The sequence below is a fragment of the Drosophila grimshawi genome, unplaced genomic scaffold (assembly GCF_018153295.1).
Source record: "Drosophila grimshawi isolate 15287-2541.00 unplaced genomic scaffold, ASM1815329v1 contig_311, whole genome shotgun sequence".
NCBI lineage: Eukaryota > Metazoa > Arthropoda > Insecta > Diptera > Drosophilidae > Drosophila > Drosophila grimshawi.
This window is the reverse complement of record NW_025063098.1, coordinates 21,227,871-21,254,847: the sequence shown is the minus strand read 5'-3', so window position 1 is coordinate 21,254,847 and position 26,977 is coordinate 21,227,871. Positions and strand designations below refer to the sequence as shown.

Below are 26,977 nucleotides of genomic sequence, written 5' to 3'. Positions count from 1 at the left end.
GCATTATTTAGGTGCTTGCGGCTTTTAAATAGAATTGCACGTTGTTCTCCTTGTGTTCTATTGTCATTTTCAATACGAAATTGGCAAAGCCAGGGGAATAATTACGAAGGCATCGATTGTTGACACATTTAGCAATCGGGTAATTGCATTGTTAATTACCAACTGAACAGGCATAATTAGAAAGTTAATTGCATTTACCTCAAGAACCCATTCAGCTTTGAGATGTCATGCAATTTACCATGCAATCTATTTTAATTATGCGCACTTCAGTATTGTCAGCACTTGGTTGGGTAGCAATTAAGTGTGCTTTATATGAAGAATATCTAGAGATAAACCTTTTTTTATTCAGAAAATAATATCTGATAATAATTTTATTGTTATTGGCGATTTCACTGAAGTCAGCTAGCTAGTCTTCTCTACCATGAAACCTGATTCATTCATGAGTCAAACAATATGTTGTCGATTTGAAGACATTGTCACAATATCTGATAATACCAGTAGAGCTAAGCGACCTGTTAGTCTGTACTTTCCCAGGGATATGATTTGGTTGTATCGTTTCTGATTATAGCTGCTTAACAGACATTTGACTTGTCTTAGAGATTTTTACCTGGTTGTAAATATTGGGCAGCTCGATAAAATGTAAAAAAATACAAAATCATTAAAAACAAGCTACATATCCACACTCCAACTCAGTAGAGATTAATAAAACTTTTGAATTGCAGACAGTGTATCTGGCAGTTAAATATGTCGGATATACACACGTCCAAATGAATACAAGTCAAAGGTTTTATAAAGTTGTTGTCAACCGCATTGTAGCACATGTCATAGTATTCGAATTGCTACGAGCATTGTCCTTTATTGCGAGTGTAGTCTGTGGTTTGGGAAGTCGTTTAGCACTCATTGTTGGCTTGAGGCCTTCAGCAGCAGCAGCAGCAACAGCAGCAACAGCAGCAAAGGATCATGAACTGTTGGCCTTTTTCCGACACAAAGCGAACAGCAGATTATCACAACAAACTGCCGACAGATAAACAGTTGTTACAGCCCGACTCACACACTACAAAAACATGCATTAAATACTCCCACACACACACAAATACATTAAGACAAACACTCACACACACACACACACAGATACAGTAAGACAGACAAACACATTCAGTAAGCCAGTGCGACATATTTAAAGCGCCGCAACACATTTAGCGTCAAATTTGCTGACAGTTAGCAGTTATGACACACAGAAGAACACAAGGAAAAGTAAACGCTTGTGAGCGCCAAAGGATACGGCGTGTATCCTGACGACTGAAGCCTGCCCGCCACACGTCTCTCGCCTGCACGGCGAAACCAAGCCAGACAGTACAGTTAAAAAACACACACATATACACAGATGTGTGCAAAATAAAAACTCATTAAAAATGAAAGGCAAACAAATCTACACACATACGAGAGCGTGGCGGGAATGCGACAGGGTTAGGGGCAAGGGAGCTTCGAGGGTGGTCGACACACTCAATTTTTTGTGTAACGACGACACCGTCCAAGTGCTGAGCAAAGAACCAAAATGCTCGCAGCAAATTTTTTAACAAAAGACGCAGCATAAAAAAGAAGACAAAAAAAGAAAACGAATAAACAAATCATTTTAAATTCTCAATTAAATGCAAACAGACGCAACGCTTCAGACTCATATGGAGTCGACCAGGATTCGCATCCGGTGCTGGCCCCGCTGAAAAGGTGTCAAGTTGCAAACATGAAAGGACTCTAAAGTGTGACCCTCACACCCCCTTGCCATTGGCATGATGTCGATTCTTGTAATGGGTGTCATGATGATGTTTGTTTAGTCGCTGCTAAGACGCAAAGTGCCTGCCTTGGAAGGGGGTTTGGGGCGTGGCAATCATACTGTGTAATAAGAATTCTGTGAATTTCGCTTTTGTTGGGTCTAGCAGCAAAACTCTTCTGAATAGACGAACATTCACTGTTAAAGCTCAACCTCGCACTCACATCTAGCCACGTCAAACTCCTCGACCTCAAAACATGTATCTCGCATACTCGTATGTATCTACTTTCATTGTAGTTATGCTTGCAAGGCTTGTGGGCGTGTGGGCGTGGCCATTTCGAATAAAATTTAATGATGCCAGAAGTCATTCATTTCGTATGCTCGCTCATAAATACTCGTTAAATGTATTTACAAAGTACGCAGCAAAGCTGTATGGCAATGCAAACTTAGGCAGGCTGTTATTATTGTTGTGTTTGTTGTTGTTGCTGTTGTTGCTATTGTTGTTGTTGTCTGAGTGATCTGAGATCCCATTGCGGACTGACTGATTCCACACATCTGTGCGATATGTGCCTGTCTGCCACTTTCTGTGGCATATATAGGAATCTCTGTTTATTATTTGTTCAGTTGTTATGGTCGTTGTGCGTTGAGTTGTCGCATCTCGTAGTTGAGCTCTACTGTTATGCATACAGTAAAATAACAATAAACATGTTATGAAATAATCTAATGGCATTCAAGTCACTTTTAATGCGCGCTTTGTTTACTATTTTCTTTCTTTTGTATATTAATTAATAAATTCATGTGCAGTCACCGTAATGAGATCTCATTTTGGGGTTTATTATTTTATTCAAGAAATGTAGACTTTAGTCGCAGCACATATTATTCTGATATGCATAATTGTGTATAACCTACTGAATATTATGGAAATATTATTCAATGTTTAACGAAGCTATAAATTATCTATATACACACACATATTATTTTTTCAAGTTGAGTTTATAGACTATTAAACCTTAATTTAGATCGCCAATAAAGTACATTTTCTGTTTGAATATAATTTAAAATTATCATTTAAATTATGCATTATTTTAAATAATTAAATTAATCAAACTGCAATCCAATCTTGGACTTTTATTCTCTTGTACAGGTGGACGGCGACGAAGTCAGCGTGAAGCAGAATAAATGCAATCGAAAGTTTAAGGCAACAATCAGAGAAAAGAAAATAACCTCACTAACCAAACAGCAGTCAAATAGAAACTGCACATAAAAGTAAAAGAAATTTAATTTATTAATAACAGAGAGCATAAGGCAAGGATAACACGTAAAAGCAAATACATATATATATATATATACACATATACATATATAAAACATACATGCAACGAAATGGGTTTACTATTGCTTCTAGCCAGAGAGAAAGGTAGGTAACTAATTGCTGACTTCTGTTGACGATACCCTTGCTGGTACAGCAACTGCTTTTGCTGTTTGTTGTTGTTGATTTGGTTGTTGCTTGTTGTTGCATGTAGTAGTTGCCTTCATCGCTATTGGCAACAACTTTACTGCATACGTGTAACAGTTAAGCGAGTTTTGAGCTGGATAAACAAACTTCAGACGCACAAGAGCAGCCATAAATATATCAAAAAGTGAAATTGCACACACACACACACACACACACATACACTCAAATACACACACACAAGTGGCTGCCTCGTCTACGCCCCACCAGACTCAAGTGCTGCCCAAATTAAAGCCATGCGCTTGCTGCTGGTTCTGCTGGTGGGTGAATGAAACCGAATCCAAATTAGCCGCATTTTATAAGTTGCACTTGAAACAGACTCGCACATGCAACCGAGCAACAACTGGCAGTAACAACAACTACCACAATTGCTACTGCTATAGTTAGCATTGCAACTGGCACTGAAACAATCCACACACATAAACAAATGCATTCACATAATTACATGATGATTATAATTACGCTGCCTTTCTCCAAAAAACCTTTTACTTCGCAGCAATTATTGCGGAGAATGCGAGGCTGCTGCTGCTGCTTGTGCTGTTGACTGTGGGGCTGCTGGTGCTGGAGCTACCGTTGCCAGCAGAGGCCACAAGCGGCTTACGGGTGCCCACGTTCCTGCTGGAGCCCTCACCCCGTTTGCTGTTTGGGAACGATACGGGCGCACAGGTTAGTTGCACGGCGCACGGAAATCCAGCGCCAGTTGTGTCCTGGGTGATGCGCGACGGCACGCTGGCAAGCCAGGTACCCGGACTTAGGTAAGTTTTTGCGGTTTCAACAACCATGCGTATGTCTAATATTAAGTGGGTGCGCCAGCTGGCTGGCTGGCTGCCTGGGTGCCTGTCGGATGCGGCTGCGGCTGCGTCTGCGGTTGCTTGAGTCACACTGTTGTGGCTTCAGCTTGTGGGCAAATTAAAGATGTCTACTAGCTTGTTTTCACTTGGCATGCCGAGCCAGTCGCAAAACTTTTTAAGCCTGGCAGCTTATCTGGTGGAAATTCAACCAAAAGTATGCTACATATTTTTGCATGAACCCAGTCAAAATCAATGTTGCCAGTGACAGGCCACGAATGAAAGGCCACAGCATTAAAAGGGGTTTTGTTTAGCTGCCAAACAATAAGTGTGCTCTGTTTTACGTGCCTGCCTAAAAGGGCCAAAGAAATTAGAAACAAAAGCAATGCGTGGCTGGCAGACAGCAACAGCAACAACAACTGCAGACTCGCATTCCTTAAAATGCCCGCCAGTTCATATGTTAATGTTATGCAGACTAACTGACAGGCAGACAGTCAACCTTTCCCTCGTTTGCTCTTAACTTTTAAAATATTAAAATGCTGTCAAGCCGTTGTTGTTGTCGTCACTTTTTCTATGCACTATGAAAGCTCAAATGTAAAAATTAAATGTGGCTTTGCTTTGAGAAATAAATGCATACCATTTCTGTTTAGCTGTGACCAAGTAGAGATGAGCACGTGTCGGAAGCGACACGGATTATGAAAAATCAACTTTAAGAGCGTGACAATTTTGTATAATATGATAAACTAGCAAATCACTATAATTTACACTTGAATCAGGACATTTTCTCAGCGCGAAAAAGAAGAATATTCTTGATCTTGATTCTATGAGTTAAATCGATATGGTATGTTAGAGCTTATGAAAACTAGTCGCTCTAAAATACCATTTCACACGTATTCTACTTAGGAACTCATAACTTGGCTATAATTGTACCAAAGAGTTTAGTTTTTAAAGACCATATTATGTGAGTTTATTTTTATATCCATGCAGGGTGTATTATAATTTTGACAAGAAGTTTTCAATGCATAGAAAAAGACGTCTCTAACCACATAAATTATTTATTTTCTTGATCAGCATCACAGGTCAAGTCGATAGAGTAATGACGTCTGTCTGTGTCCCTTTCATCAGCTTTAAGGTTATTTAGATAAATGCGAGGGCTTCTTATATTCAGAGTACGTAAGATAGCCCTTGTTTTGTGTGCTATTTAAATAATACCCATTTTATTTATGAAAAATATCAGTAATTTTTTACGTTTCCTAAAGATTAGAAACATATCTCGAATAGGAACACACAGTTCAAAATCAAGCACTTTTAGTGGTCTTCAAGAGTATGAAACTAGCCGTTTTCTCTGTTTGTTTTTATAACGAAATCGTGTCGAAGTCGCGTCTTGTATGTTGAAGCTGTTGTGAATAAGCTCGGTGGTCGGTTGATTTAAAAATAAAAATAATTTAAGCATTTGCCCAGAGTAAAATATGAATAAAAAAATAAATGCAAGCACACGCCATTGAAGCAATAGAGCTTGGTAAAAATGTCCTAAAAGAATTTTGATGTTTTGCAAAATGAAATGTCATTGGAAGTAGTACGTGATCATGTGGGCTGAATAAACATACACATATGCACATAAGCCAGGCAATTCACGTTACACTCGCTGTGGATGACTGTGTGTCTACGGCAGTCTGTCAGTGTGAATGGTGTGTGTGGTGTGTGGTTGCTGCGAGTCCTGGCCTCCAAAATGAGCTCTGGACGCAACCGAGCTGCATGGAAATGAAACCAATTTTATTTTAAGCTGGTAAAGAGCATAGTTGAGTTCAAGTGACATTTTCGGGTATGAGGGTACGGAATGTATACTTATCTCGCCAACCCATAGAGCACTGAGCTTTTGTAGTTATTTATTTATTTTTTTTTCCTTTTGGCTCTATGCAAACGCAATAGACGTAAACAAATTGCCAGCACTTAAACATTTTGGAAAACTGCGCTTGATGAAGTTTTTTGATGCTTTTTGCCGTGCTCCGGTTGTTGTCCTCTGTGTCAAAACCATTCCTCCTCCCACTTCCGTGGTCGCATCATTCGCGCTGCTGCTTGTTAGTCAGCTGTGATGATTAGCGAACATTGGATGGGAATGCTATCCTTTGTGCTTTCATTGGAATGCTGTGGATAACGGTCCGGACTTTGCCTTCGTGCGCTTTCGATGTGCCCAGAATAAGTTATGTGAAGGAATGTTGATTGGTTGGGATTGTCATTCAAGCCTCAGGGCCAATTAAATGTTAATAAAATAGCTAAAAGAGACTTTGAATTTGGTTTTAAATATTTGAAAATAGTATAACAAACGAAAAAGAATAATTTATTTAAATAAATCATTAAATGCTTTAAGACCACCGTGTGGCCAGTAAATCGATAAGAAGATTGAGACAGATGAAGAAAAGTTCATTCAATTTAATCAAGAATATAAAAAAACGGAAAAACGGAAGGTGCAAACGATCGATCAAATTTGTATACAATAAGCTCGTCCATCAATATTTACATTAAATTATTTTTGATCTATGGATTCATAACAAAAAAATAAAAATAAATTATTTCGATTAAGCTTAACGCCGCAGTTAGTCCAAATGTTGCTTACTGCCTTATCTCTCTTTGTGAGATTATATTTTTTTATATGCATTTCCTTCCTTTGTCAGCAGCTAAAGCACCGATCCTTACGAGCTTGCTAACTCCCATTGTTAGTAGCTGTCTTTGCAAATGCATCCGCCATCTGCTTACGTCGTCTCTGGTCCCGCACACACGCCGTCCACCGTGTGGAGGACCCTCGGGTTTATTGCATTTTTATGCAAATCTTCGCCTATAGTTGCAATATAGAAATGTTCACCGGCAAAGTGGCTTCCATTTTGGCATGTTTTTGTACAACAAATTTTTGTGTAACGCTCTCAATGTGTATAAATAAATAACGATGAAAGCCCCAAGACTTTGCGTACTAAAAATATTGCAATACTGCATGTATATATTCTTTGCCTTTCTTCTCATGGTTTGTGTGTATTTTCAGAAAAATATCTGGCAATGGCACATTGCACTTCCCACCGTTTTTGGCGCAATATTATCGCACGGATGTACACGAAGCCACCTACCGTTGCCGAGCCAGCAATGAGGCCGGCACAATATTGAGTCGCAATGTGCAGGTGCAAGCAGGTAAGCGGAAAGTAAACTAAAGTAGCTGACGCTGCAACCATGGAGTGTATGGCGGCTCCATTAGCATGCACAACAAGCCACAAATACAAATAGCTACACACACACACACACACACACACACACACACACACACACATACACACACCTTTATGCGTGGTGCAATGCACATTTTCAGGCTATGCACGTTTGGCGACTGCTCCTGCAGCTCTTTCCTGATATTTTCTAGAAACCACTTTGCTCATAGATGAATCTATATATGTGTTTATGTAGCTATCATGATTTTGTTGCCGCTCAGTTTTGACAGTCGCTGCGTCATAATTGTCAACTGTGAGTCAGTTTTTGATTTCTGCACATAACATTTTAATTTCCGGCGCATTTCCTATCACAATCGTGCACCGCATACCGTAAAGAAAGACAGAACGCGCCACTGAATTGCTTTGTGGTTGTCAAAAGTACGCAAATCTATAAATATTTGTTTTAAATATAGTTCAATCAATTAGAAATATACATGTATATTAAATCAACTTTTATTTTTAGATTAAAATATTTGATCTTTATTCATATCAATTATTCAATCGATGATATAATTTGTATTTTACGAGTTGCCATTAAATGTACAAAGATATTTTTGAATTAATCCATTAATGGTTATTTTGCATGGCTTAAAAATGTGACTTGGATATGGTCAATGTTGATTTCTTTAGCATTGCCACAGCCAATACAGTCGTTGCAATCCAGCAATCCTACTTGAAGCAGTGCTATTCGATTTGAGCTGGGAAACCAACGATGTATGATAGTCGCTTAAAATCTCATTCAATATTTACGCTTCGAATTTTTCATGTGTATCATTTCTGATATTTTTACGACTCATATATATTGTCGCGTGACGGTGTTTTCCATTTTCCATTTTCCTTTTTTCCCTTTTCCCATTTTTATTTTTTGTCTGTTTTCTTTCTTTATGCTCTTCACATCCGATTCGCATGTAATTTCAAGCAATTTCATTCATTTAAACTGCTGCCATTTTTGCATTGTGCTGCGTTTATTGTCCCGCATGCTGCGCTTCAATTCATCCTGCTATGCTGTGCTTTCCCCATTTTCCCAGGCCTAGTGACAGTCCACCCGCCTCCCCTCTCAACCAGAAGCGTTTTACGCATTCTGCCCAAGGGCAGTTTTTGGCCCAATAGGCATGCAACGTTTGTTGATTTTCGACAATTTCTCAGATTCTCATCTGTTTCTGTTTCAATTTTTTGTTGCTCCCGTTGCTGTTTTTCTCCTTTGTGTAGTGGTGCGTCGTCAGTTTCATGTGCACGTGGAAAACACTGAAGTCTATTTGGGAAATTCGGCGTTGATTAAGTGCGCTATACCGGAATATGTGCGGCCTTATGTGCGCGTGGCCAGTTGGCATCGAGGCGAGGAGATACTGCTGCCGGAACTGTCGGATGTTGGTGAGTGTTGCCACAGTTTTACACACACACATGCACACTGAACACAATACGTGTTTGTGTGGGTGTTTATCTGCAGCTGAAATTTATGTGCTCATACTCGCATTGTAGTTGTTTCTGTTTTTGCTTGTTCGTTATTGTTGTTGTCGTTGTTACTGGTGTGGATCATGTCCTGGGGGATACACAGTTGCTTTTGTATTCCTGGTAGCGTTGACATTTATTGATAAATGTTACGTATACGCAGCGAGAAACTTGATTTTGTTATTCATTTTTGGTTTTTCGGTTGTTTGGTTTTTATTTTAATTTTTTGTTGTTGTTTTTTTAGCACTTTGTTGAAACTATAGTTTTTTATGAATTTTACGAATTACTCTATGACATTGGATTCACTGCAGCTGGTCGCTATGTCGTTCTGGCTGCCTCCGGTGAGCTTTACGTGCGTTCCGTGCGATCCGAGGATGGTCTGGCGAAATTCAGTTGCCTTGTTACAAACACACTGAATGGCGATAGACAGCGAAGTGATGCTGTCATGCTACAGGTGAAAGGTAAGGCAAAAAGAAATTGGGTAAGCTAAGATTATTAATGCCAAGCGGAATTGACATTTGTTGCAGAGCTAAGCAAGAATCTGGCACCACGCACCAGTCAAAAGCCAGTGATGGAGATACATGTGGAGCGGGGCAACGATGTGCATTTGCCTTGCAACATTCAGGGCAATCCATTTCCCATATTCACGTGAGTAACGCAACCAATTTCCAAGTTCTAAATGTCTGTTGCCTCTTGCCAATTGTATTGGGCATTGGTATCTGTGCAGCTGCCAACTTGTATCTGTGGCAATAAAATACCAGCACGCACAACGAATACACACGGGATGCCAGTGGGCCTGGCTCCATTTATAGAGACAACACTTAAGTGCATTTGAATGTTTGCCAGGGACCCTGGTTTTATTGCATATTAGAGACTGTTGTGTTAGTGCTAATTACGGGAACTCCACGTCGGATTTTGGCTGGCAGCAGCAGCATGTAAAAAGCTTTTTAATAGCTGCGTATTAGCCATGTGTTAATGGGGTCTTAATTTCACTGACCCGGCACAGTACAGCTGAGTGCAGAAAAAAGAAACTAATAAACGAAGTGTCTGTCAGGCAAGATACTCACCATGAACGTTATCATCTTGTTTATCCAGCCACTGAGCATACTCAACGTATCGGCTTACAAAAGTCAACACTTCTAACTGCTCAATCAATAAAAACCAATTTTGGTAAATAATAACAAGAGCAAAAAGAAAAAAAGAACAACCGACACTCAAAGTCAGGAAATAAAATATATCATATTACAAAGAAGTTCGCCACTAATTAGCAGAGACCTGGTTTATTGACAGGCCAATGCCACTATGACAAAGGAAAATTTAGAAGTCTGCTCTTCACTTAGTCAGGCTTATTAAAATTTCATGCAGTCATAGGCACTTGATGTGTGCCCACGAGAGAAAGAGAAATACAGACACGGTGAGAGAAACAGAGAGAGAGATAGTCATAACGCAAGGGGAATTTGACGGGGTAAGAGACCTACACCAAGTGCCAGTGAAAATCCAAACAGACACCAGGCAAACATGCAAAGGGGACGCCGTCTGGTCTAGAATCGTGAAATGCCTGAAATATTTTCAAATGGCAAACCACAGAGCAGGCGAATGCCAGTCAACAAGACTCGAGATTTAAACAGCATATTTCCAGCATAAATGATTTTCTATCTCTATATTTGTATCTAGCCATCTCTCTCAGTCGCTCAGTCGATATGCCATCCTCGAGCACATTATGATTACTATAAATGCGAGAAAAATGCGATAATTTTGTTTTTAGCTGAAGTTTAGTCCGAGCTGTCTACGTGGCTTGCATGGGCGATGAGTGAAATCGGTTTATGGCTTACAAGTTGAGCGCTTCTTATTGATTTCATCATAATATACATATATCTCAGCTTGTCCCTGTGTATGTTTTTGTGAGTGTTTCTGTGTGTTGGTTTAGGTGTGTGTGCGTGTGTGAACTTGTACGTGCGCGCTCGAGGCAAGCATGCTAAATGTCTTGAATATTTACTTTTTGCCAGCGAATAAAACCCAACTGTTTATAAATAAGTCATAGAGGTTATACAATTTTGTTAAACTACTTTTGGTATACTCATGCTGAGTGCATTATAAGTAACATATTATTGCTATCAGATGTCTTACGTATTGAAATGGTCCTTCGAACATGTATACTCTAATTAATCACTCTGAGAATATGAGTTTATAAAAAAAATATTAAAATTCGCTTAAGGGCGTGCCCGAAACCATAAATTGGGATTATACTTATTCTTCATCAGGATTAGAGTCCATTAAGCCATATTTATCTGCTCGCCTGTCAATATGGATTTACTGCAATTATAGTGAGGCACCAAATTTCTTATATTGACGTTAATATTTGATCAATAAGATTTAGTTTTTGTGTTTTGAGTTTTCGAACAGGCTTTGGATTTTATCAATAACAATTAATTAAAAGATACAAATGATATATATTCAAATCCAATATTCATGAAACTTTTTTATTTAGTGTGAGGGACAGTTAAACTTTGTATATTAAATTGTTAAATTAATATTATAAGCAAATTATTGTTTAAAATTTGAGAACTGTGCACTGCAAATGCAGTTTCTAGTCAAACTTTTCTCGACTCTCGCATTTAAAACGCAAGATGTCAGCTATCGCTCTCATCACATAACTAACGATTTCATATTTATATTTATATATATGACTTGCAGCTGGTATCGCGTTTCAGACTCGGCAGCACTATATCCCATACCATCGTCACAGCGGGTGATACTATCGCGAACATTGTTGCTTATCAAAAATGCTGACGAGCGGGACGCGGGCAAATGGGTGAGTATGAGCAGTAACCTCAAACACGCTGACAGGCGCTGACTGTCAGTTAGTCAGTCAATCAGTTTGCACAATTCAAGCAGTTTGACTCTCTGTCAGATTGACTGCCAGTGAAATATTGTATTTAATGCATAGTCTGTCATGTATAAGGCTTACGTATATGCAGTCCTCGTAGATTGTGCCATGTATTCACAATGTATGATGGTGATGTATATGTATCAAAGAGTTGATTGATTTTGGCTGGCTTATATATCGACCCATTTCGCCCTCTGGTTGTGCTTTTGCAGATTTGCCAGGCATCGAATCAGTTTGGGGAGCAACGCATTGAAATTCGGCTCAGTGTAAATACGTTTGTCTCGGTGCATATACTGCCGCAAGTACAAATTGTCAATTCGGGCGGAACGGCAATTTTCAATTGCACAACAACTGGCTCGGCGATCGATGCCATCGACTGGCTGCACAATGGCAAACCGCTGCAAGCGAATAATGCACTCAGCACCGGTCGGGATAAGTAAGTATAGTACTTGTAACAACAACAATAACAGTAACATGCATACATGCAACATGCAACATGCAACATTGTGTGCATGGAACTAGCAATGAACACAGGCCACTTCGATTTGTATCTGTTTTTACATTTGCAAAAATTTTTGCTTGCCAAAAACAAAAAAAAAAAAAACACGAAAGCCAAAAAAAAAAAAAAGAATGAAAAATTGTGATAAAGCCGTAGAGTAAGCGCTCTTGTTATTGCAGTGCCGTTGTTAGGGGTGCTCCTGGCAAAACAAAAAAAAAGCCATATTGCTGTGTATTATTATTGATGAGCGATGGATTAACTGCGGGGTTCGAGCTGAACTTCATTTGTTGCCAGCTACAATTTCATTTTCCATTTTATTTATTCGGCTATATTTTAGTTTCCGTTTTTTATAATAGCAGTTTTTTTTTTTTTTTTTGCAAGCCATTGACTGATTGCTTAAAAGCTTTGTGCTATTTTCCATAGTTTTCCGGTTGGTGATGCGTGTCGAGGTCAATGCTCAAATATGCTGATGGATTGCAGTGAATGTTCGAGAATTTGAATCAATTGTCGAGAATGCGTAAATTGGCTGTGAACTAGTATAAAAAGAGGAGATTACAAAGTTAAGCTGTCGGTTAGGCGATTCTTGTAAAAGTTTTCACAAAAGCTGACAAACAAAACATTGCTTAAGCAAGCAAATTCATTTGTTTTCGTTCATTTGTGCAACTAATTAAAATTAAATAGAATACTAGTTTGCAGATGACCATGTGTATAATATGTATGTATGTGTGCATACAAAACATAAATTATGTTAATCTTAGGAGCGGCAGATTGCCAAGCTGGCTGCCACTAGCCGGTTGTGATACTCTGGATGTGCCCACACACACACACACATATATCCACTTGAATGGGTTGAACACATCTTGATAATTTAATGCAAATTACGTGAAATCAGCATAATACGCAGCTTGGCCAAGCAAAATGCAAACACGAATACTCAGGCACATCAGCACAAAATATATACATATATATGTATATATACACATATAGGCCATATATGCTGACAACCATGTATACGTACATACATTGAAGCTGGAAAACAGCCCTGAGTACAAACAGCTTGGAAAAACAAACATCATTCGACTATATGTGTAAATGTGTGTGTCTTTGAACTGCTGTGCTTGCTTGTGTGTGTGGGTGCGCTGACCAGCTGTTGCCCAAGGATATACACCAAAGAAGATGCGGTCAAGCGCAAGCAGTGTGAGAGAGAAAGAGAGTAAAAGAGAGAGACAGAGAGAGAGAGAGTAAGGGGCCTAAAGGGTAAGACCGAGATGAGCTGAAGCAAATCAGCATAACAAATCAAGCAGAAATTTTTATGCTTATGCTAATAAAATAAATAACAAATTTCGCCTGAGCGAACAAAAAGCAAATGCACAGGATGAAAAAAACACACACACACACATATTCACACATATACACACATATTTACTTGTACACAAATATTCGCCAACACATTCGCTTAGACTTTTAGCTTACAAAATGGCGTGAGCTTATTGTATTTTGTAAACTCGGCTTTTTTCATGCAACGTTGCCACTTTTGAAGTGAACGCTTGCCTGTTAAAGTTTAAATAGTCCTTTCTTCTTTTTTTTGACGTAATCCTAAAAAGGATAAAGACATATTCGTTTTATGCAATACACACATTATTTGAATAAGTCCGCGTTAGTCAGGCAAATCGATAAAAACATATATTTCCATCAGGAGTAAAAAGCTGTGAACATCATTTGTTAAAATATATCGAAATACTTATTGCAAAAACTTCGTAAGGTATTTGAAATTTACCAATACGAATATATAAATTGTTAATTGTGTTAATCCCGACGGAGATCGAAATATATTGGATTATATAAAAAGCAATAAACTTATTTAAGATATACCTCAGTTTTATAGTTACATTTAAGATACTTCCCAATAAAGCTAGAGCCTAGTGCATTATCCAGTCGGTAATGTCCGACCGTAAAATTCAAAGTTTTCATTTTTTATATATACATGTAAATTTTTTTTTTACTGATTTTTCGAAAATTCTCATTTTTGTATATATATATATATAAATTTTCTTTTTGTCTTGTGTCAGCATACGTTTCCTATCGAAGAGCTCGTTGCTGGTGCTTAATGTGGGGCGACGCGACCGCGGTGTCTATCAATGTCTCGTGGAGAATCAGCGCGCCAGTGCGCAGGCGATGGCCGAGCTGAAGTTGGGCGGTAAGTTGAAATGGGTTTTTGTGTGTGTGGATGCTACTACTCGCTACTACCCACTCATGCATAGTTTATGAGACAGGGTTTGGCATTTATCAGAGCCGTGTGCTTTTGCCTCTTTGCCGTTGCAGACACAGTGCCCGAATTGATTTACACGTTCATTGAGCAGAATGTGCGTCCGGGGCCATTAATATCGCTTAAGTGCTCAGCCAGCGGCTCTCCGCCGCCGCAAGTAAGTTGAAATGTTTTATTGCTATTATTATTATTATGCATTGTTGACTTTACACATCAGCACACACAACCACTCACAAACGCATTGATTAAACACACGCACATATTATGCACTGGCCGTATTCTGTCAGCTTCTTATTGATTATCTGCTGCGTGTCTCGTTGCAGTTCGCCTGGCTTTTGGACTCGCAGCCTATTATGGATGTGTCTCTGCATCATCGTTTTGCAATTGGCCAATTTGTCGACATATCTGGCGATGTGATAAGCCATTTAAATATCTCGCATGTCCGTCCAGACGATGGCGGCCTGTACAGGTGTGTGGCCAGCAATTCCATGGGCAATATTGAGCACTCTGCCCGTCTGAATGTTTACGGTGAGTTAATAAATTACCAACAAAATCAATTATTCGACATGACCTCCATTGTGCAACCAACAAGGTATGCCCATGCTACAGATAGTCCTCGTAGACTATCGCATTTCAAAGGTCCTTTTTTGTCTGCCACACAATACAAATCACAAAAGACGCTGAGCCATGAATTTTGTGAGAGCTCCTGCCGCATCCGCACTGATTGGAAATACATACATTTTGCCAAGGCAACGTGACAAAAGGCAAAAATAGACACGTCGGAAAAATATATACACACATATATATATATACATATATATACATATTCACACATTCAGCGTAAAATTCTAAGAAAAATCCCTGATGGCGATAAAGTCGCCATCGATATAAAGCCGCTGAGCCGTTGAAAACTGAATTTTTAGCAAGGACAATCTCATTTTCCCTAGCAGCTTACAATCAACCGCCTCGCAATGTAATCACAACCAAATCAGACTATAAACTCTGGCCATTAAAGTACAAATACAAATACAGTTAAGGCCTGCTCTTTCATTTTATGCAATTTGGTTGTATCACATATTCGAGTATTGAAGCATTTTAAGCTGTTTCGATAATGCTTTCTTAATGTGTTAATAATGCATAACCAAATGCGGATCTGACATATATTAATCATGTGCCCCTCCTTCAGCGTGAATCTTGATTGATGCTATCTATTTGCTACTATCTCACTTGCCTGCAGCCTGTGTAAGTGTATCCGTATATTTGATATCTATGTAATATCTATATAAATGGCACTTTTGAGCCCTTGGCCTCGCACTTGCAGCCAAATCGTAAAATCAAATTAAGCTTGTCCACTCGGCAAAGCAACAGAAAGCAAAGCGATTGAAATTCGAATGGCAAAGTTCTCACGAGTGGATTAGTTCAAGTTCCCGCAGCTCTTATTCTTAGGTATATAGAAGTTGGAAGAAATGCCTTGCCTCTCTAACTATGAAAATTGTATAATGTAAAAGAAGATTTCAACTTTTTAATGAAGGATATATTGTTCATCAATATAGATTTCTTTAATCATGGGTTCAATTAAAGCAATATAATCTTTAAATATATATTATTAAATATGTACATATTATATATATAATTCATCAATATAAACAACCTCACACTTGCCTCTCAGTTGTAGTTATATAAATGAAGCTCAGACATATATTTTGTTTAGCTTCTCTTGATCATTGAGTTGGAAATGTTTGGCAATTGTACGCATAGTTATAAACAGCTTACATCTTATTGTATGATGGACGGTTGCAGATTTAATACAATTTTGCGTGATGTAACCGCATATCACGCATACGCAGTGTGGGATGTGGGGCAATTCTCCATGCAGAATACTGATCAAACTGTTTAATTATGCATTTTGCAATTTATGCAACGCATGCAACGTGCTGCATTAGCGCCATTGCAAATTGCATCCTTTGTCGTCAGCTGCATTTACGTTTTGGCCATTAATTTCACATGTGTGTCCGAATAGAATATAATTTGAATTATTAAGCATTTGCGATGCATTTCTGCCTAATTGCATTTTGAAACAAATTTTATAAATTACACAATGCTCTTTCCCACACACACACGCAGGACCGCCTTATGTGCGTGCCATTGGACCCGTTAAGGCCGTTGCAGGAGAGGACATAATTGTGCGATGTCCGTTTGCCGGCTATCCCATTGACCAAATTCGTTGGGAGAAGGCGCATCAGGAATTGACAACAAGTAAGACAAATTGCAAGCAAACAAATGGACAGGGGGTATTGATCATGGGGCGTGGCATGCGCTGCTTAGCGCATGACAACATTTTCTACACACAATTTTATTGTCACTCTCTCATCGGTACAGGCACACACTATACACTGGCAACGGTGCCGGAGGGCGGTCAGCTTGTCATCAAGAATGTGGAGCCCGGCAGGGATCAGGGCATATACACGTGCATTGTGCGCAGTCGGGCGGGAGAGGAGGCGCGTCGCGACATGCAATTGAATGTGAACAGTAAGTTGAATGGAGCAGAGAGACTCAAAGACTCAGAGAGTCTGAGTCCTTCAGTTGGTTGTCGTATTAATGTCTGCCACGTTGGCTAATCGCTCACCAGGTCCGCCCGTCATTGAGGCTTTCAAGTTCCCTAAGAATCTGCAGGAGGGCGGACGAGCACAAATCACCTGCGCTGTATCCTCTGGCGACATGCCCATTTACTTTAGTTGGAAGAAGGATGACAGTTCCATACCCCTCAGCCTGCAGGTGAGTTTGCCAAAGTTGTCGAACTATCGTTGCATTTAGCGTATCTTGTGAAACAATTTTGTTACAACTGCTGATGCTGATGCTGATGCTGCACCTTTTCTGTGTGTCTTTCAATTTACAAGATTACCGAAAAGAAGGAAGAGTTTTACTCGCTGCTGGTGTTCAAGGATATCAGCGCGAGGCATAGCGGCAAGTACACCTGCTATGCCAGCAATGCGGCTGCCAAGGTGAACTATACGGCGGAACTGCAAGTGCGCGGTAAGTTTGCTCGTCCATGAAAATCCAGCAGGTGAGAAGCTGATTGTGGAACGAGCAGCCTTCTTGGCTGCTGAATCTATTGGTGCGCTTTGCTGTTATTTCAAAAAAAAATAAATCACGCAGGATTTGTGCACCAGTTTGCCTCCCTTTTAGGGAGCTGGCTATACACCCAAACACACTCCACACACACACACACACACACATGCATATGTGTACACATAGAGAGAAAGAGAAACACAAACAGCAAGTTGTTAATTTTGTTGTTTACTTGGCGCGCTTTCATTCGTTACGTTTTCGGTACTGCCTCCCCGGTCACGTATCACATTTCAGTGGCGCCACGGTGGAGCTATGAACCCATGGATACGGCCATTATGTTGGGCAATACAATATCGATAAATTGCGAGGCGGAAGGATATCCGATTCCAGCTATTACCTGGTTCAAAGGACAAGGTAAGTTTGCCAATCTCTCTGCCCAAGCAGCTTAACAGTCGCCCGACTACATTCAAATTGGTTGGGTTAAACGTGCACACCCAAAAGTCAGAAACGTTCTATTATTAATTAGCTGCTGGTGCTGGTGCTGCTGCTGCTGTTGCTGAATGTATGCGAGCCTCGCAATTTGTTTAATTAAAATGTGTCTCTTACAGGCAAAGCCTCCAAAGATTTCAAGCCACTTAGCATGCGCAATCATTCGCTGCTACTAAATTTGGCCACGGACAACGATGAGGGATACTATATGTGCCAGGCCACGAATGAAATTGGCGCTGGTCTCAAGAAGATAATACGCATCAATGTGAATGGTAATTGTATACAACAATAGAGTTGCCAAGGGAGTTACCTTAATCCACGTAACACACACAACTTGCAGAACCGGCACGTTTTGAACAGCCTGCGAGGAATGTCAGCTCACGTCGCAATGATCCGGTCACATTGGACTGCCATGCGAAAGGCGATGAGCCCATCAGCATTGCCTGGACGCAAAACAATGGACGCATCGATCTGAATAACTTTCGCTTCAGTATTGCGGAGATGAAAACCGAAAAGGGCGTCGACTCGCAATTGACCATTGGCCACTCGGATCGTCATGATTCGGGCGTGTATCGTTGCATTGCCGAGAATCCATACGGTCGGGCAGAGCAGGTTGTTTTTCTCGCCGTCCAAGAGCGTCCCGACACACCCTCCAATTTGGAGGTCTTCGAGGTGGGCTCACGCACCGTCAAGCTCAGCTGGCGGCGACCCTTTGATGGCAACTCTCCGGTGCTCAGTTACCTGGTGCAGTACCAGGCGCTCAAGTATTTGCAGTCACATGCCGCGTTGGGAGCCGCAGGTGGAGATTGGAATGGCATTAATGTTATCAATGTTACGCTGCCATCGACTAGCATTAGTCGCAGGTGTGTGTGTGTGTTTCTATTGACCGCTATCCTGAATCCTTGATAGACTCTGCCCTCTCTCATTAGCTATGACAGTGATCTGCGTGAGAACGCTATTGTGGCGGGTTTGTCACCGGCAACGACATTCCTCATACGCATGCAGGCCATCAACGAGATTGAGCGCAGCGCATACACAGATTCGATTGTGCTCAAAACGCAGGAGGAGGCGCCGACAGAGTCACCGTCCAATGTGCAGGTGCAAACGGGCGGCGAAAGTGAACTGATAATTACGTGGCAGGTGCGTGCCACAGACTAGCCCTGCAGCGCTTTCCGTTCTCTACAGTTTGTCACACTAACCAACCAATTGCAGATACCGCCGCGAGAGTCGTGGAACGGCGAACTCATTGGCTACACCGTCAACTGCTCCGAGGAGAAACAGAACATTAACTACATCAGCGTGGTTAACAGCTCTCTCAAATCGGTCATCGTCAGTGGCTGGGCAACCACCAAGGCCACTCTCCGTGGCCTCCGTAAGTACACTCGATATGCAGTGACCGTGCGTGCTCTCAACAGCTTTGGCTCCGGACCGTGGAGTGCGCCAATTTTTGGAACCACAGCCGAAGGCGGTAAGAATACTTAACACTATATATATACATATCTATTTTATTATTTTAGCCCTTTACCTTTTGTCGACTTAATTTAAGTTGACAGATAGATTGTGCCAAATTTTCATAAGACTACAATATTAAATATATATATTATAATTGAGTTGAATGAGTTTTCAAAACCTAAACTCTGCAAATCGAGCCTATTATTAGAATTTGTACTTACAATTTTATTACTATTAAATACAAATTAAAAATGTTATTATTTTTAATTTAAGAAAGTCTTATTTTTTGTTTTGATACATGATGAAAGTTGTAATTAATTTCCAAATTGAAAATCTTGAAATTTATTATGATTTTATTTTGATTCTATTTGCATTCTTTGCAGTGCCGGAGGCTGCACCACAAACAGTTAACTGCTCAGCGCTATCATCGCAGAGTTTGAAAATTTCATGGCTGGAGCCACCGCTGCAATTCCATGGCGGCATAATACAGGGATATAAAATTTTATATCGCCCCATAGTGCATCAAAGTGAGTATAGGTTTCACCCAGCCAGTGGCTGCTTTGGAAATGCAGTACATCCAGTGCATCCAGCTAACAGTCTAGATTTTGTGGTTGCCAGTTGGCACTTTATGGCGCTGATTTTGTTGATATTGCAAACGAAGAGCGCTGTGCAAACACCAATCGATATGATTGTGCAGTCGGCTAGGGGTTAAGAGTTGAAACCGAGGCAGGCAGGCAGGCAGCAAGTTAGTTGCTTGGGTTTATTGGTTTTGGCGCCGGGCTGAATGGGCGCTGTGCGTCAGCACATTGATGAGCAGGAAAGTTGTGGATATTGGCAGCGCTTATCAAATCAATGTACATACTTGGCAATCGATACTATTTATACGGTCCAAGCAGCCAGACTTGTCATCTACTTAAGTCGATTAAACCCAAAGTGACTCTGCTATTACACAGTCGCAAAACAAAAGATCAACACAGTGCAGTTTGTCTTCATCATTGGATTTTTTAAACAATTCGTGAAGTGATTTATAGTTTTCTTATAGTTAACTTCACACATTTGACTTTTCATTAAACTACATTTTTAATATCGTCAAATCACAAGCCATCGCACTAAACAGTGTATTAAAAATTCAAGTCATAAATTTAAATAGATTTTTTCAATTCAATCACAAAATCAACTTGATGCTATATAATTTAAATATTTTAAAATAACTCAATACACAAAATTGTGTAAAAACTTTTTTAATGTGCACAACAGTTTAAAAGTAATAAGCACAGCTTCTACAAAACTTTTGGTTCATAAAGAAGTTGAGCGCATAACCAGCATTGTGAAGTAACTAAGTATTCTTGTTGGTGTTATTTGGGATTCATTGCAAAATGAAATGATTTATTTATTCAATTTCACAGTTGACTTCCCCGCCAAACTGGAGATCAAACGCACATCGAATTTGGAAACCTATCTGCATACACTGCTCAAGGCAACAAACTATTCGATTCGAGCATTGGCCTACACAGCCACCGGCGATGGCCTAGCCAGTCAACCATTATTTTGCCAAACCGATGACGATGTGCCCGATGCGCCGGCAGCCATTAAAGCGGCTGCCTTGACAGCTGATTCGATTTTAATTTCATGGCTGCCACCAAAGAATCGCAACGGCATCATATCGCATTACACGGTGTATGCACGCGAAGCGGGTCGCAAGGGCCAAACCAAGAGTGAGTACCCCTCTCCCCCTGCCCAAAAAGAAAAGAAAGAAAAATGCGCATGGCCAACACACAGCACACAAGGCAACTATCAATATTTTGTTGTCTATCTTTTTTTTTTTTTTTTTGCGATCAGCTCACATGGTACGCGTTGACGAGAACGGATATCCGGTGACGTTCGAGGCACGCAGCCTGGCCGAAAATCAAATGTACGAGTTCTGGGTATCAGCATCCACGTCGGTGGGTGAGGGTGAGCCCACATCTGTGGTGGCCCAGGCCACCAATACACGAGGTAGGTATCGCAGCTGCAACTGCAACTCTTTAAAGTCATCTACACGGCTCATGTTTTGTGCGATTTTCGTTTTAATTAAAATTTTCACATTTAGCCGCCGTGTTTACCGAAATAACCGCAACAGTGCGAAGCCAACACTTTAATTCCATGCTCCTAACTGTGTGTACTGTTTTTCTTTATGTGTTTGTTTGACCGTTTGTTTATTGTAGCACCTGCACGCATTGCCTCATTCGGTCAGGTGGTGCGGAAGGCTGTCGGCACACGGCTTGTGCTCGAATGCCTCGCTGTGGGCAATCCCACGCCAAGGGCGCGTTGGTTGACTCGCGATCGACCCGTTACATTTAGCCCCTTTTATGAGGTAACCAATGAGGGCAATTTGCGAATACATCGTAAGTAAACAGCTGTGCTGCAAAAATATTTGCATTTACATCTTTTGATCGGGTTTTTCACGTCACTCGACGGTCGACAGGCGTCGAAGGCAGTCTGTCCGGAAATTATACGTGTACGGCAAACAATCTCTTTGGTAGTGACGAAATCCAATATCAGGTGATTGCTATGAAGCCACCGGCCGCACCACAAATCATCGTGCAGTATGCTTCCGCTGACAGCATACGTGTCAGTTGGGATGCGCCCGAGGATGGCGGAGCACCGCTGCAGGGCTACACAATTTCATATCATACGGCTGGTGATACCTGGGCACAGACGGAGCTGCTGCCGGAGAACAACGCTTACACAATGACTGGCCTGAAGTGCGGAAATCAGTACATTATAAAAATGTCGGCCCACAATTTGGTGGGCGATGGTGCACCCAGCGAGGAAATTAATGTCTGGACCAAGGGAAAAGGTGTGTGCTCTCATCTCGTCCATTTGCATACATAAGTACTTATGCTGGACCACCAACGAGTAGTCGAGTAGCAAGTACGAATGCACTTCCTGTGGCCGCATTCAAATTTTCAGTTGACCACAATGAGCACTGGCTGCTGAGCATTTCCCACATATGTTCATTTCCATATTCATTTCCATTTCACACACACAGCCTCGCAGGCGCCCAATGGCAATGAACTAATTGCCACAAATGCAACCTGTGTGAATTTGAAGCTGTCATCGTGGCATAATGGCGGCTGCAGCATACACCATTTTTCCATAGAGCATCGACCGTTAGGTAAGTTGCAAATTGTAATTAATGCACAGTCACACCTGCCAATGCCAACTCTCGCAAAAGCTATTAAAACTTAATCAAATCCATCACTCATAACAAAAAATAATAAAAATACAAAAATAAATGTATCAGTCCATTTTAGTCCGTGATGTATTTCTGCTGATTTAAATTGTATTCTGAAAAAAAAATGATAATAATAACAGTTTGTTAGTACATAACGCGAATGCATTGTTAGATTACCGAGTGATAAATAGTTAAAAGGAAAACAACACATTAGGTGCAAATTTAGTGGAAATTTAAATTAAATTATGCACATTATATTGATAGTATTCGAATATCATTTTTATTTCTCCTGTGAGCTTATAATCCCAGCAGCACTGTCTGTCAGCACAAATATCCAGCGTTTTTCAAGAGCATTTGAAACTCGACGTGTTACATATTATTCGACTGTGATTTTATTAAATGAATACAATTATTTATGTTTTCACTTAACTGAGCAATGAACATACAATTTTATTCATAAATATTTATACAATTTTTTAAATGATGTCGCGTGCAACGCTGCGTATGATGTATAATTTCCTTATGGCTGAACAAAAACTGACATATTTATTTTGTTTTATTTTATTTTTTTTGTGGACTTATTTGCTGGCCGTTCCCCAGGCGACATACGCTGGACAGTTGTCACATCGGATATTTCGAACGCGGAAGAGAATCGTGAAAATTTAATATTCTGTGACTTTCTGCCCTCGAAATGGTACCAGCTGCGCATCTCCGCTACCAACGATGCGGGAAAAACGACGGAGCATTATCATTTTAGCACAACGAGCTTGGATGGCATCACCATACCACCGCCTTCCGTATTCCCCTCGGAAAATGATTTGATGAACAATCTGATAAATGCGACAAATCCAACCAACGGTGATTGGTTGGCAACGTTAATTGTCGTTGTCATAATCACAGTGGCCATCATGACGATGTAAGTGCTAGAAATCTAAGGGGACTTAAATTGAATTGGCAGCGGCGAGCCAGTAATTGCTTGCGAACGTTAATTAAGCCTTAATTAACTGGGCTGGCTGGGTAGAGCGCCAGGTGAAAGTGGATCAAAAAATCAAATGAAATGCCATTTATTTTTGTTTCCTCACAAAGAGTTGTTGGTTTTTCTTTTTCCTTTTTTCAATTAAGCCCACGGTTATGGGAAAATCAATAATATTTGCTCATACTCTCGCAGGACAAAAAGCAATTTGTCAATCTTTGCTAAGCAACTTATCGCCCCTTGACCTGGCCAATAGAATCGCATTTCGTTCAGTGACTAGTTTAATTAGACGTCTAATCGTTGAGCAACGGTTTCCATTTTCTTTCAGCGCACTGACCATCAAACATCGCCGCACTCTTTGCGGCCCCATTGCCGAGGGCTACGAGTCTCGGGCCCTACCCGGTGACTTCAAGGAGGAGCACGAGAATCGACGTAATCAGCAGGTCTACAGCGCCTCGCCGGTCAAGACGGTGGACAAGAGCAACGAGTCCGGTGAGTTGGGCGACATTAGGCTGTGCACGTGACCAGCACTAGGTAACAATTAAACCTTCTCACATTCCGCATATCTTCTTTTTTTTTTCCTTCGCCATGACTTACTTAGAAATGTACGAGATTTCGCCATATGCCACGTTCAGTGTGAATGGCGGACGAACAGGGGCACCGGCAAAGACGCCCACACGGGGGCTAGCCGCCCAAACGCCGCATGACTACACCATGCAGTTCAAAACATTCGGACATCCGGAGGGCGAGAATCTAAATGCCACGGCCTATCCACTGCTGCCAAATGCGGGCTTCGGACATGTCAAGAGCAAGTCCAGCTGGCACAAACAACGCTACTACAATACCGATGGTAAGTCCAAGTATGGGTACTTTAGCTGGAGCCTTAGACTTGCTAAAATCGGTCTGCAGTTATCCAACCATGTAAGAAGTAAGGTTTAATCAAATATTCTTAAACACAGCACCATATTATAAATTATACATGGGGAAATTTTGTAGTAATAGTTTTTATTTAGCCTAAATTAACTCTTTTAAAATTAAATTATTTATACGTAGTACATATAACACAGCAAAATATAGCCATGAACATGCCAAAGAAAGAAGAACTGCGTACTGTAGTATAAGCATTGTTAATAAGTACATTTGAGTAGTTTTAAAGACCGAGGAACATGTTTTTTCCTCTGTGCAGACGAATCCACGCTGAGCAAATCAATGACTATTGTGGCTGGCTCGCAGTCCGGTCACCCAAAGAAGTCGAGTGGTGCACGGAGCGCCAAGAGTGGTAATGCTGGCGTGGTGGCTGAGTCGGAGTCGGATACCAGCATCAGCCCCAGCACCGAGTTCTCCAACATGCCCACCTATCGAGTTCCTTGCAAGTCGTCGCGCAGCAGCGATGGACGGGCTGTTGTAGGTGCGTATGCCGCACGGGATTTTGGCCATGTGTGCGCATCGAACAATGCCTGTTATATTTCAGATATGTTTCGGCCCGACTCGAGCACCGAGTCGAACAATGACCAGGGCTCACCGGCGCTGGAGCGACGATTGAATACGCCACGGCACATTGGCATGCCGGCGGAGAAGCGCAGCGCGGGACAGCGCAACCGGAAGCATGCTTCGCAATCGGGCAACCAAACGCTGGAGCGACGAAAGTGCCCTGGTAGTAACAACAGGTAGTTCAGGTACCTAAGCCCTAAACAATCCGAATTGAAAACTCATGAAAAAAGAAACAAACAAATACATTTAAGAGAAATAACACGTCAATTAAGCAACTTATCACAATATGCAACAACCAAAATACAGTAAGGCTGAAACCGTCTTTAAGTAGTCTTTTATATTTTTATAATAAGGTAATTAATTATTTCTGGCATAAACAATTCAAGTTTATCGTTATTTATGAAGTAATGAAAAGCTTTCTTAAAAATAGATGTTGCATTAACTTTAATATTTCAGATTAGTCGAATTAAACTGTAAAGCATTCACTCAAATTCATTTCTTTTGTGCTAATTTTGTAGTAGTAAATTCAATTACCATTTCAAACATAAACTTTAAAATTTGTGAAAAATTAATTTATAGGTTTGCATCTCTTTTTAAAATTTGCCATTTTATTGGCTTACAACCTGTAGACAAAGTTGAAAAGATTTTCATTACAGAGAAATTCGGTTACAGCCTTACCATAAAAACATGTGTTATTTTGTGACATTGTTGTCTCAATCAATAGCTAACACAAATAATTCGAGCACATTACCAAAATTATATTGCCCCTTATAGCGCTGGCAGTGAGGTTGAAACCGCCGCCTCATTGGCCGCCTCCATTGCTGCCATGACAGGCGGCGATTTATCGAGCGGTTTTCGTCCGCCGGCTGCTTTCCACGATGCCCGCGAATTTGGGGATCAAGCGGAGTGCGAGCGGGAGCAGCGCGCCTTGGACTTGGAGGTGCAGCGGGTGATGGAAAACACCAGCGAGGCGCAGCTGGCGAAAATGGATCGAGAGGAGCTGACCTCATTGTTGGCAAGGTAAGCTGATCATTGAACGTGTAGAATCGGTGATCCCAGTGCTTGACTGTAGTTTGTTGCATGCTGTAGCGTCTACCAACCTTGAACTTGAACTTGAACTTGAACTGCAAAAAACTAACCAGCCTGCGACCCTTAGGTATCACGAGAAGAAGGAGCAGGAGCGTCAAGAATACACGATACACGTTTAATACTAGCCTAGCCGCAAAGAGCCAACGCTGACTCTTAACTAACTTGGCCAGAACACAGACTCAAAATAAAAAACAAAACAAAAGAAACGCAAAGAAAAACACCGACACCGATACACTTATACACAACTGAGGCATTTAACTGCATTTACTTAATCGAGCAAGTCGATAGCTCAAACTCAACTCTAATTGTTGTTCGTTAAGTGTAAACTAAACTGTAGTATTTAAGCCAGCACGCGTAATTCTCGCTAATGCAAATCAAAGACTATACAAATCTAAACGTATGTTAAATTGACTGTAAGCCCAAAAGAGTTCTCACAGATTTTTCAGAAGTTCTCATACAACAAACACTCGTTAAATGTCTGCTAGCCATAAGTATCTAGGGGAATATTTACACACACACATACGAGTGTATAAGTATCTGTTTCAATTTGTTGTGATAAATTTAATTGTTTAAAAGTATTTATTTCTGCAATTGATTTCAACAGCATTTTAATTGGACAAAGTGCTTTACTCAACTGGTGCGTTGGTTGGTTCTTCTTCTTTTTGTTCGAAGTTGTTTCTTTTTATTGAAATTGATTTTTACACTTTTAAAGTCGCACATTCGAAATAATGTTGCTGTTAATTTTAAGTCAAATATGATAATTATGGAATTTAATT

The 26,977-nt window shown here is 40.6% G+C and overlaps 1 protein-coding gene across 1 annotated transcript; it reads left to right on the top strand.

The window, feature by feature from the left end:
• The first annotated feature begins 3,104 nt into the window (after nucleotides 1-3,104).
• On the top strand, nucleotides 3,105-26,747 carry LOC6568225 (Down syndrome cell adhesion molecule-like protein Dscam2). The gene is made up of 33 exons (XM_032740715.2): nucleotides 3,105-3,185; nucleotides 3,778-4,036; nucleotides 7,104-7,246; nucleotides 8,530-8,691; nucleotides 9,081-9,230; nucleotides 9,297-9,417; nucleotides 11,464-11,581; nucleotides 11,869-12,092; nucleotides 14,225-14,352; nucleotides 14,478-14,578; nucleotides 14,745-14,949; nucleotides 16,546-16,677; nucleotides 16,801-16,950; nucleotides 17,051-17,196; nucleotides 17,319-17,454; nucleotides 17,785-17,904; nucleotides 18,099-18,251; nucleotides 18,320-18,842; nucleotides 18,909-19,119; nucleotides 19,192-19,447; nucleotides 19,815-19,958; nucleotides 20,838-21,146; nucleotides 21,271-21,426; nucleotides 21,636-21,815; nucleotides 21,896-22,270; nucleotides 22,463-22,588; nucleotides 23,249-23,564; nucleotides 23,950-24,113; nucleotides 24,223-24,471; nucleotides 24,808-25,029; nucleotides 25,093-25,288; nucleotides 25,887-26,132; nucleotides 26,269-26,747. Exons 1-33 carry the CDS (start codon nucleotides 3,152-3,154, stop codon nucleotides 26,318-26,320), a joined length of 6,207 nt encoding a protein of 2,068 aa, XP_032596606.1. The 5' UTR covers nucleotides 3,105-3,151; the 3' UTR covers nucleotides 26,321-26,747.
• The last annotated feature ends 230 nt before the right edge of the window (nucleotides 26,748-26,977 follow it).

Excerpts from the sequence above, each read along its gene's own strand:
- LOC6568225 (XM_032740715.2), top strand. The coding sequence starts at position 3,152 with ATGGGTTTACTATTGCTTCTAGCCAGAGAGAAAG. Across the intron at positions 14,353-14,477 it reads GGCCGAGCTGAAGTTGGGCG|ACACAGTGCCCGAATTGATT; the intron begins GTAAGTTGAAAT and ends TTGCCGTTGCAG. Across the intron at positions 19,959-20,837 it reads TCGCCCCATAGTGCATCAAA|TTGACTTCCCCGCCAAACTG; the intron begins GTGAGTATAGGT and ends TCAATTTCACAG.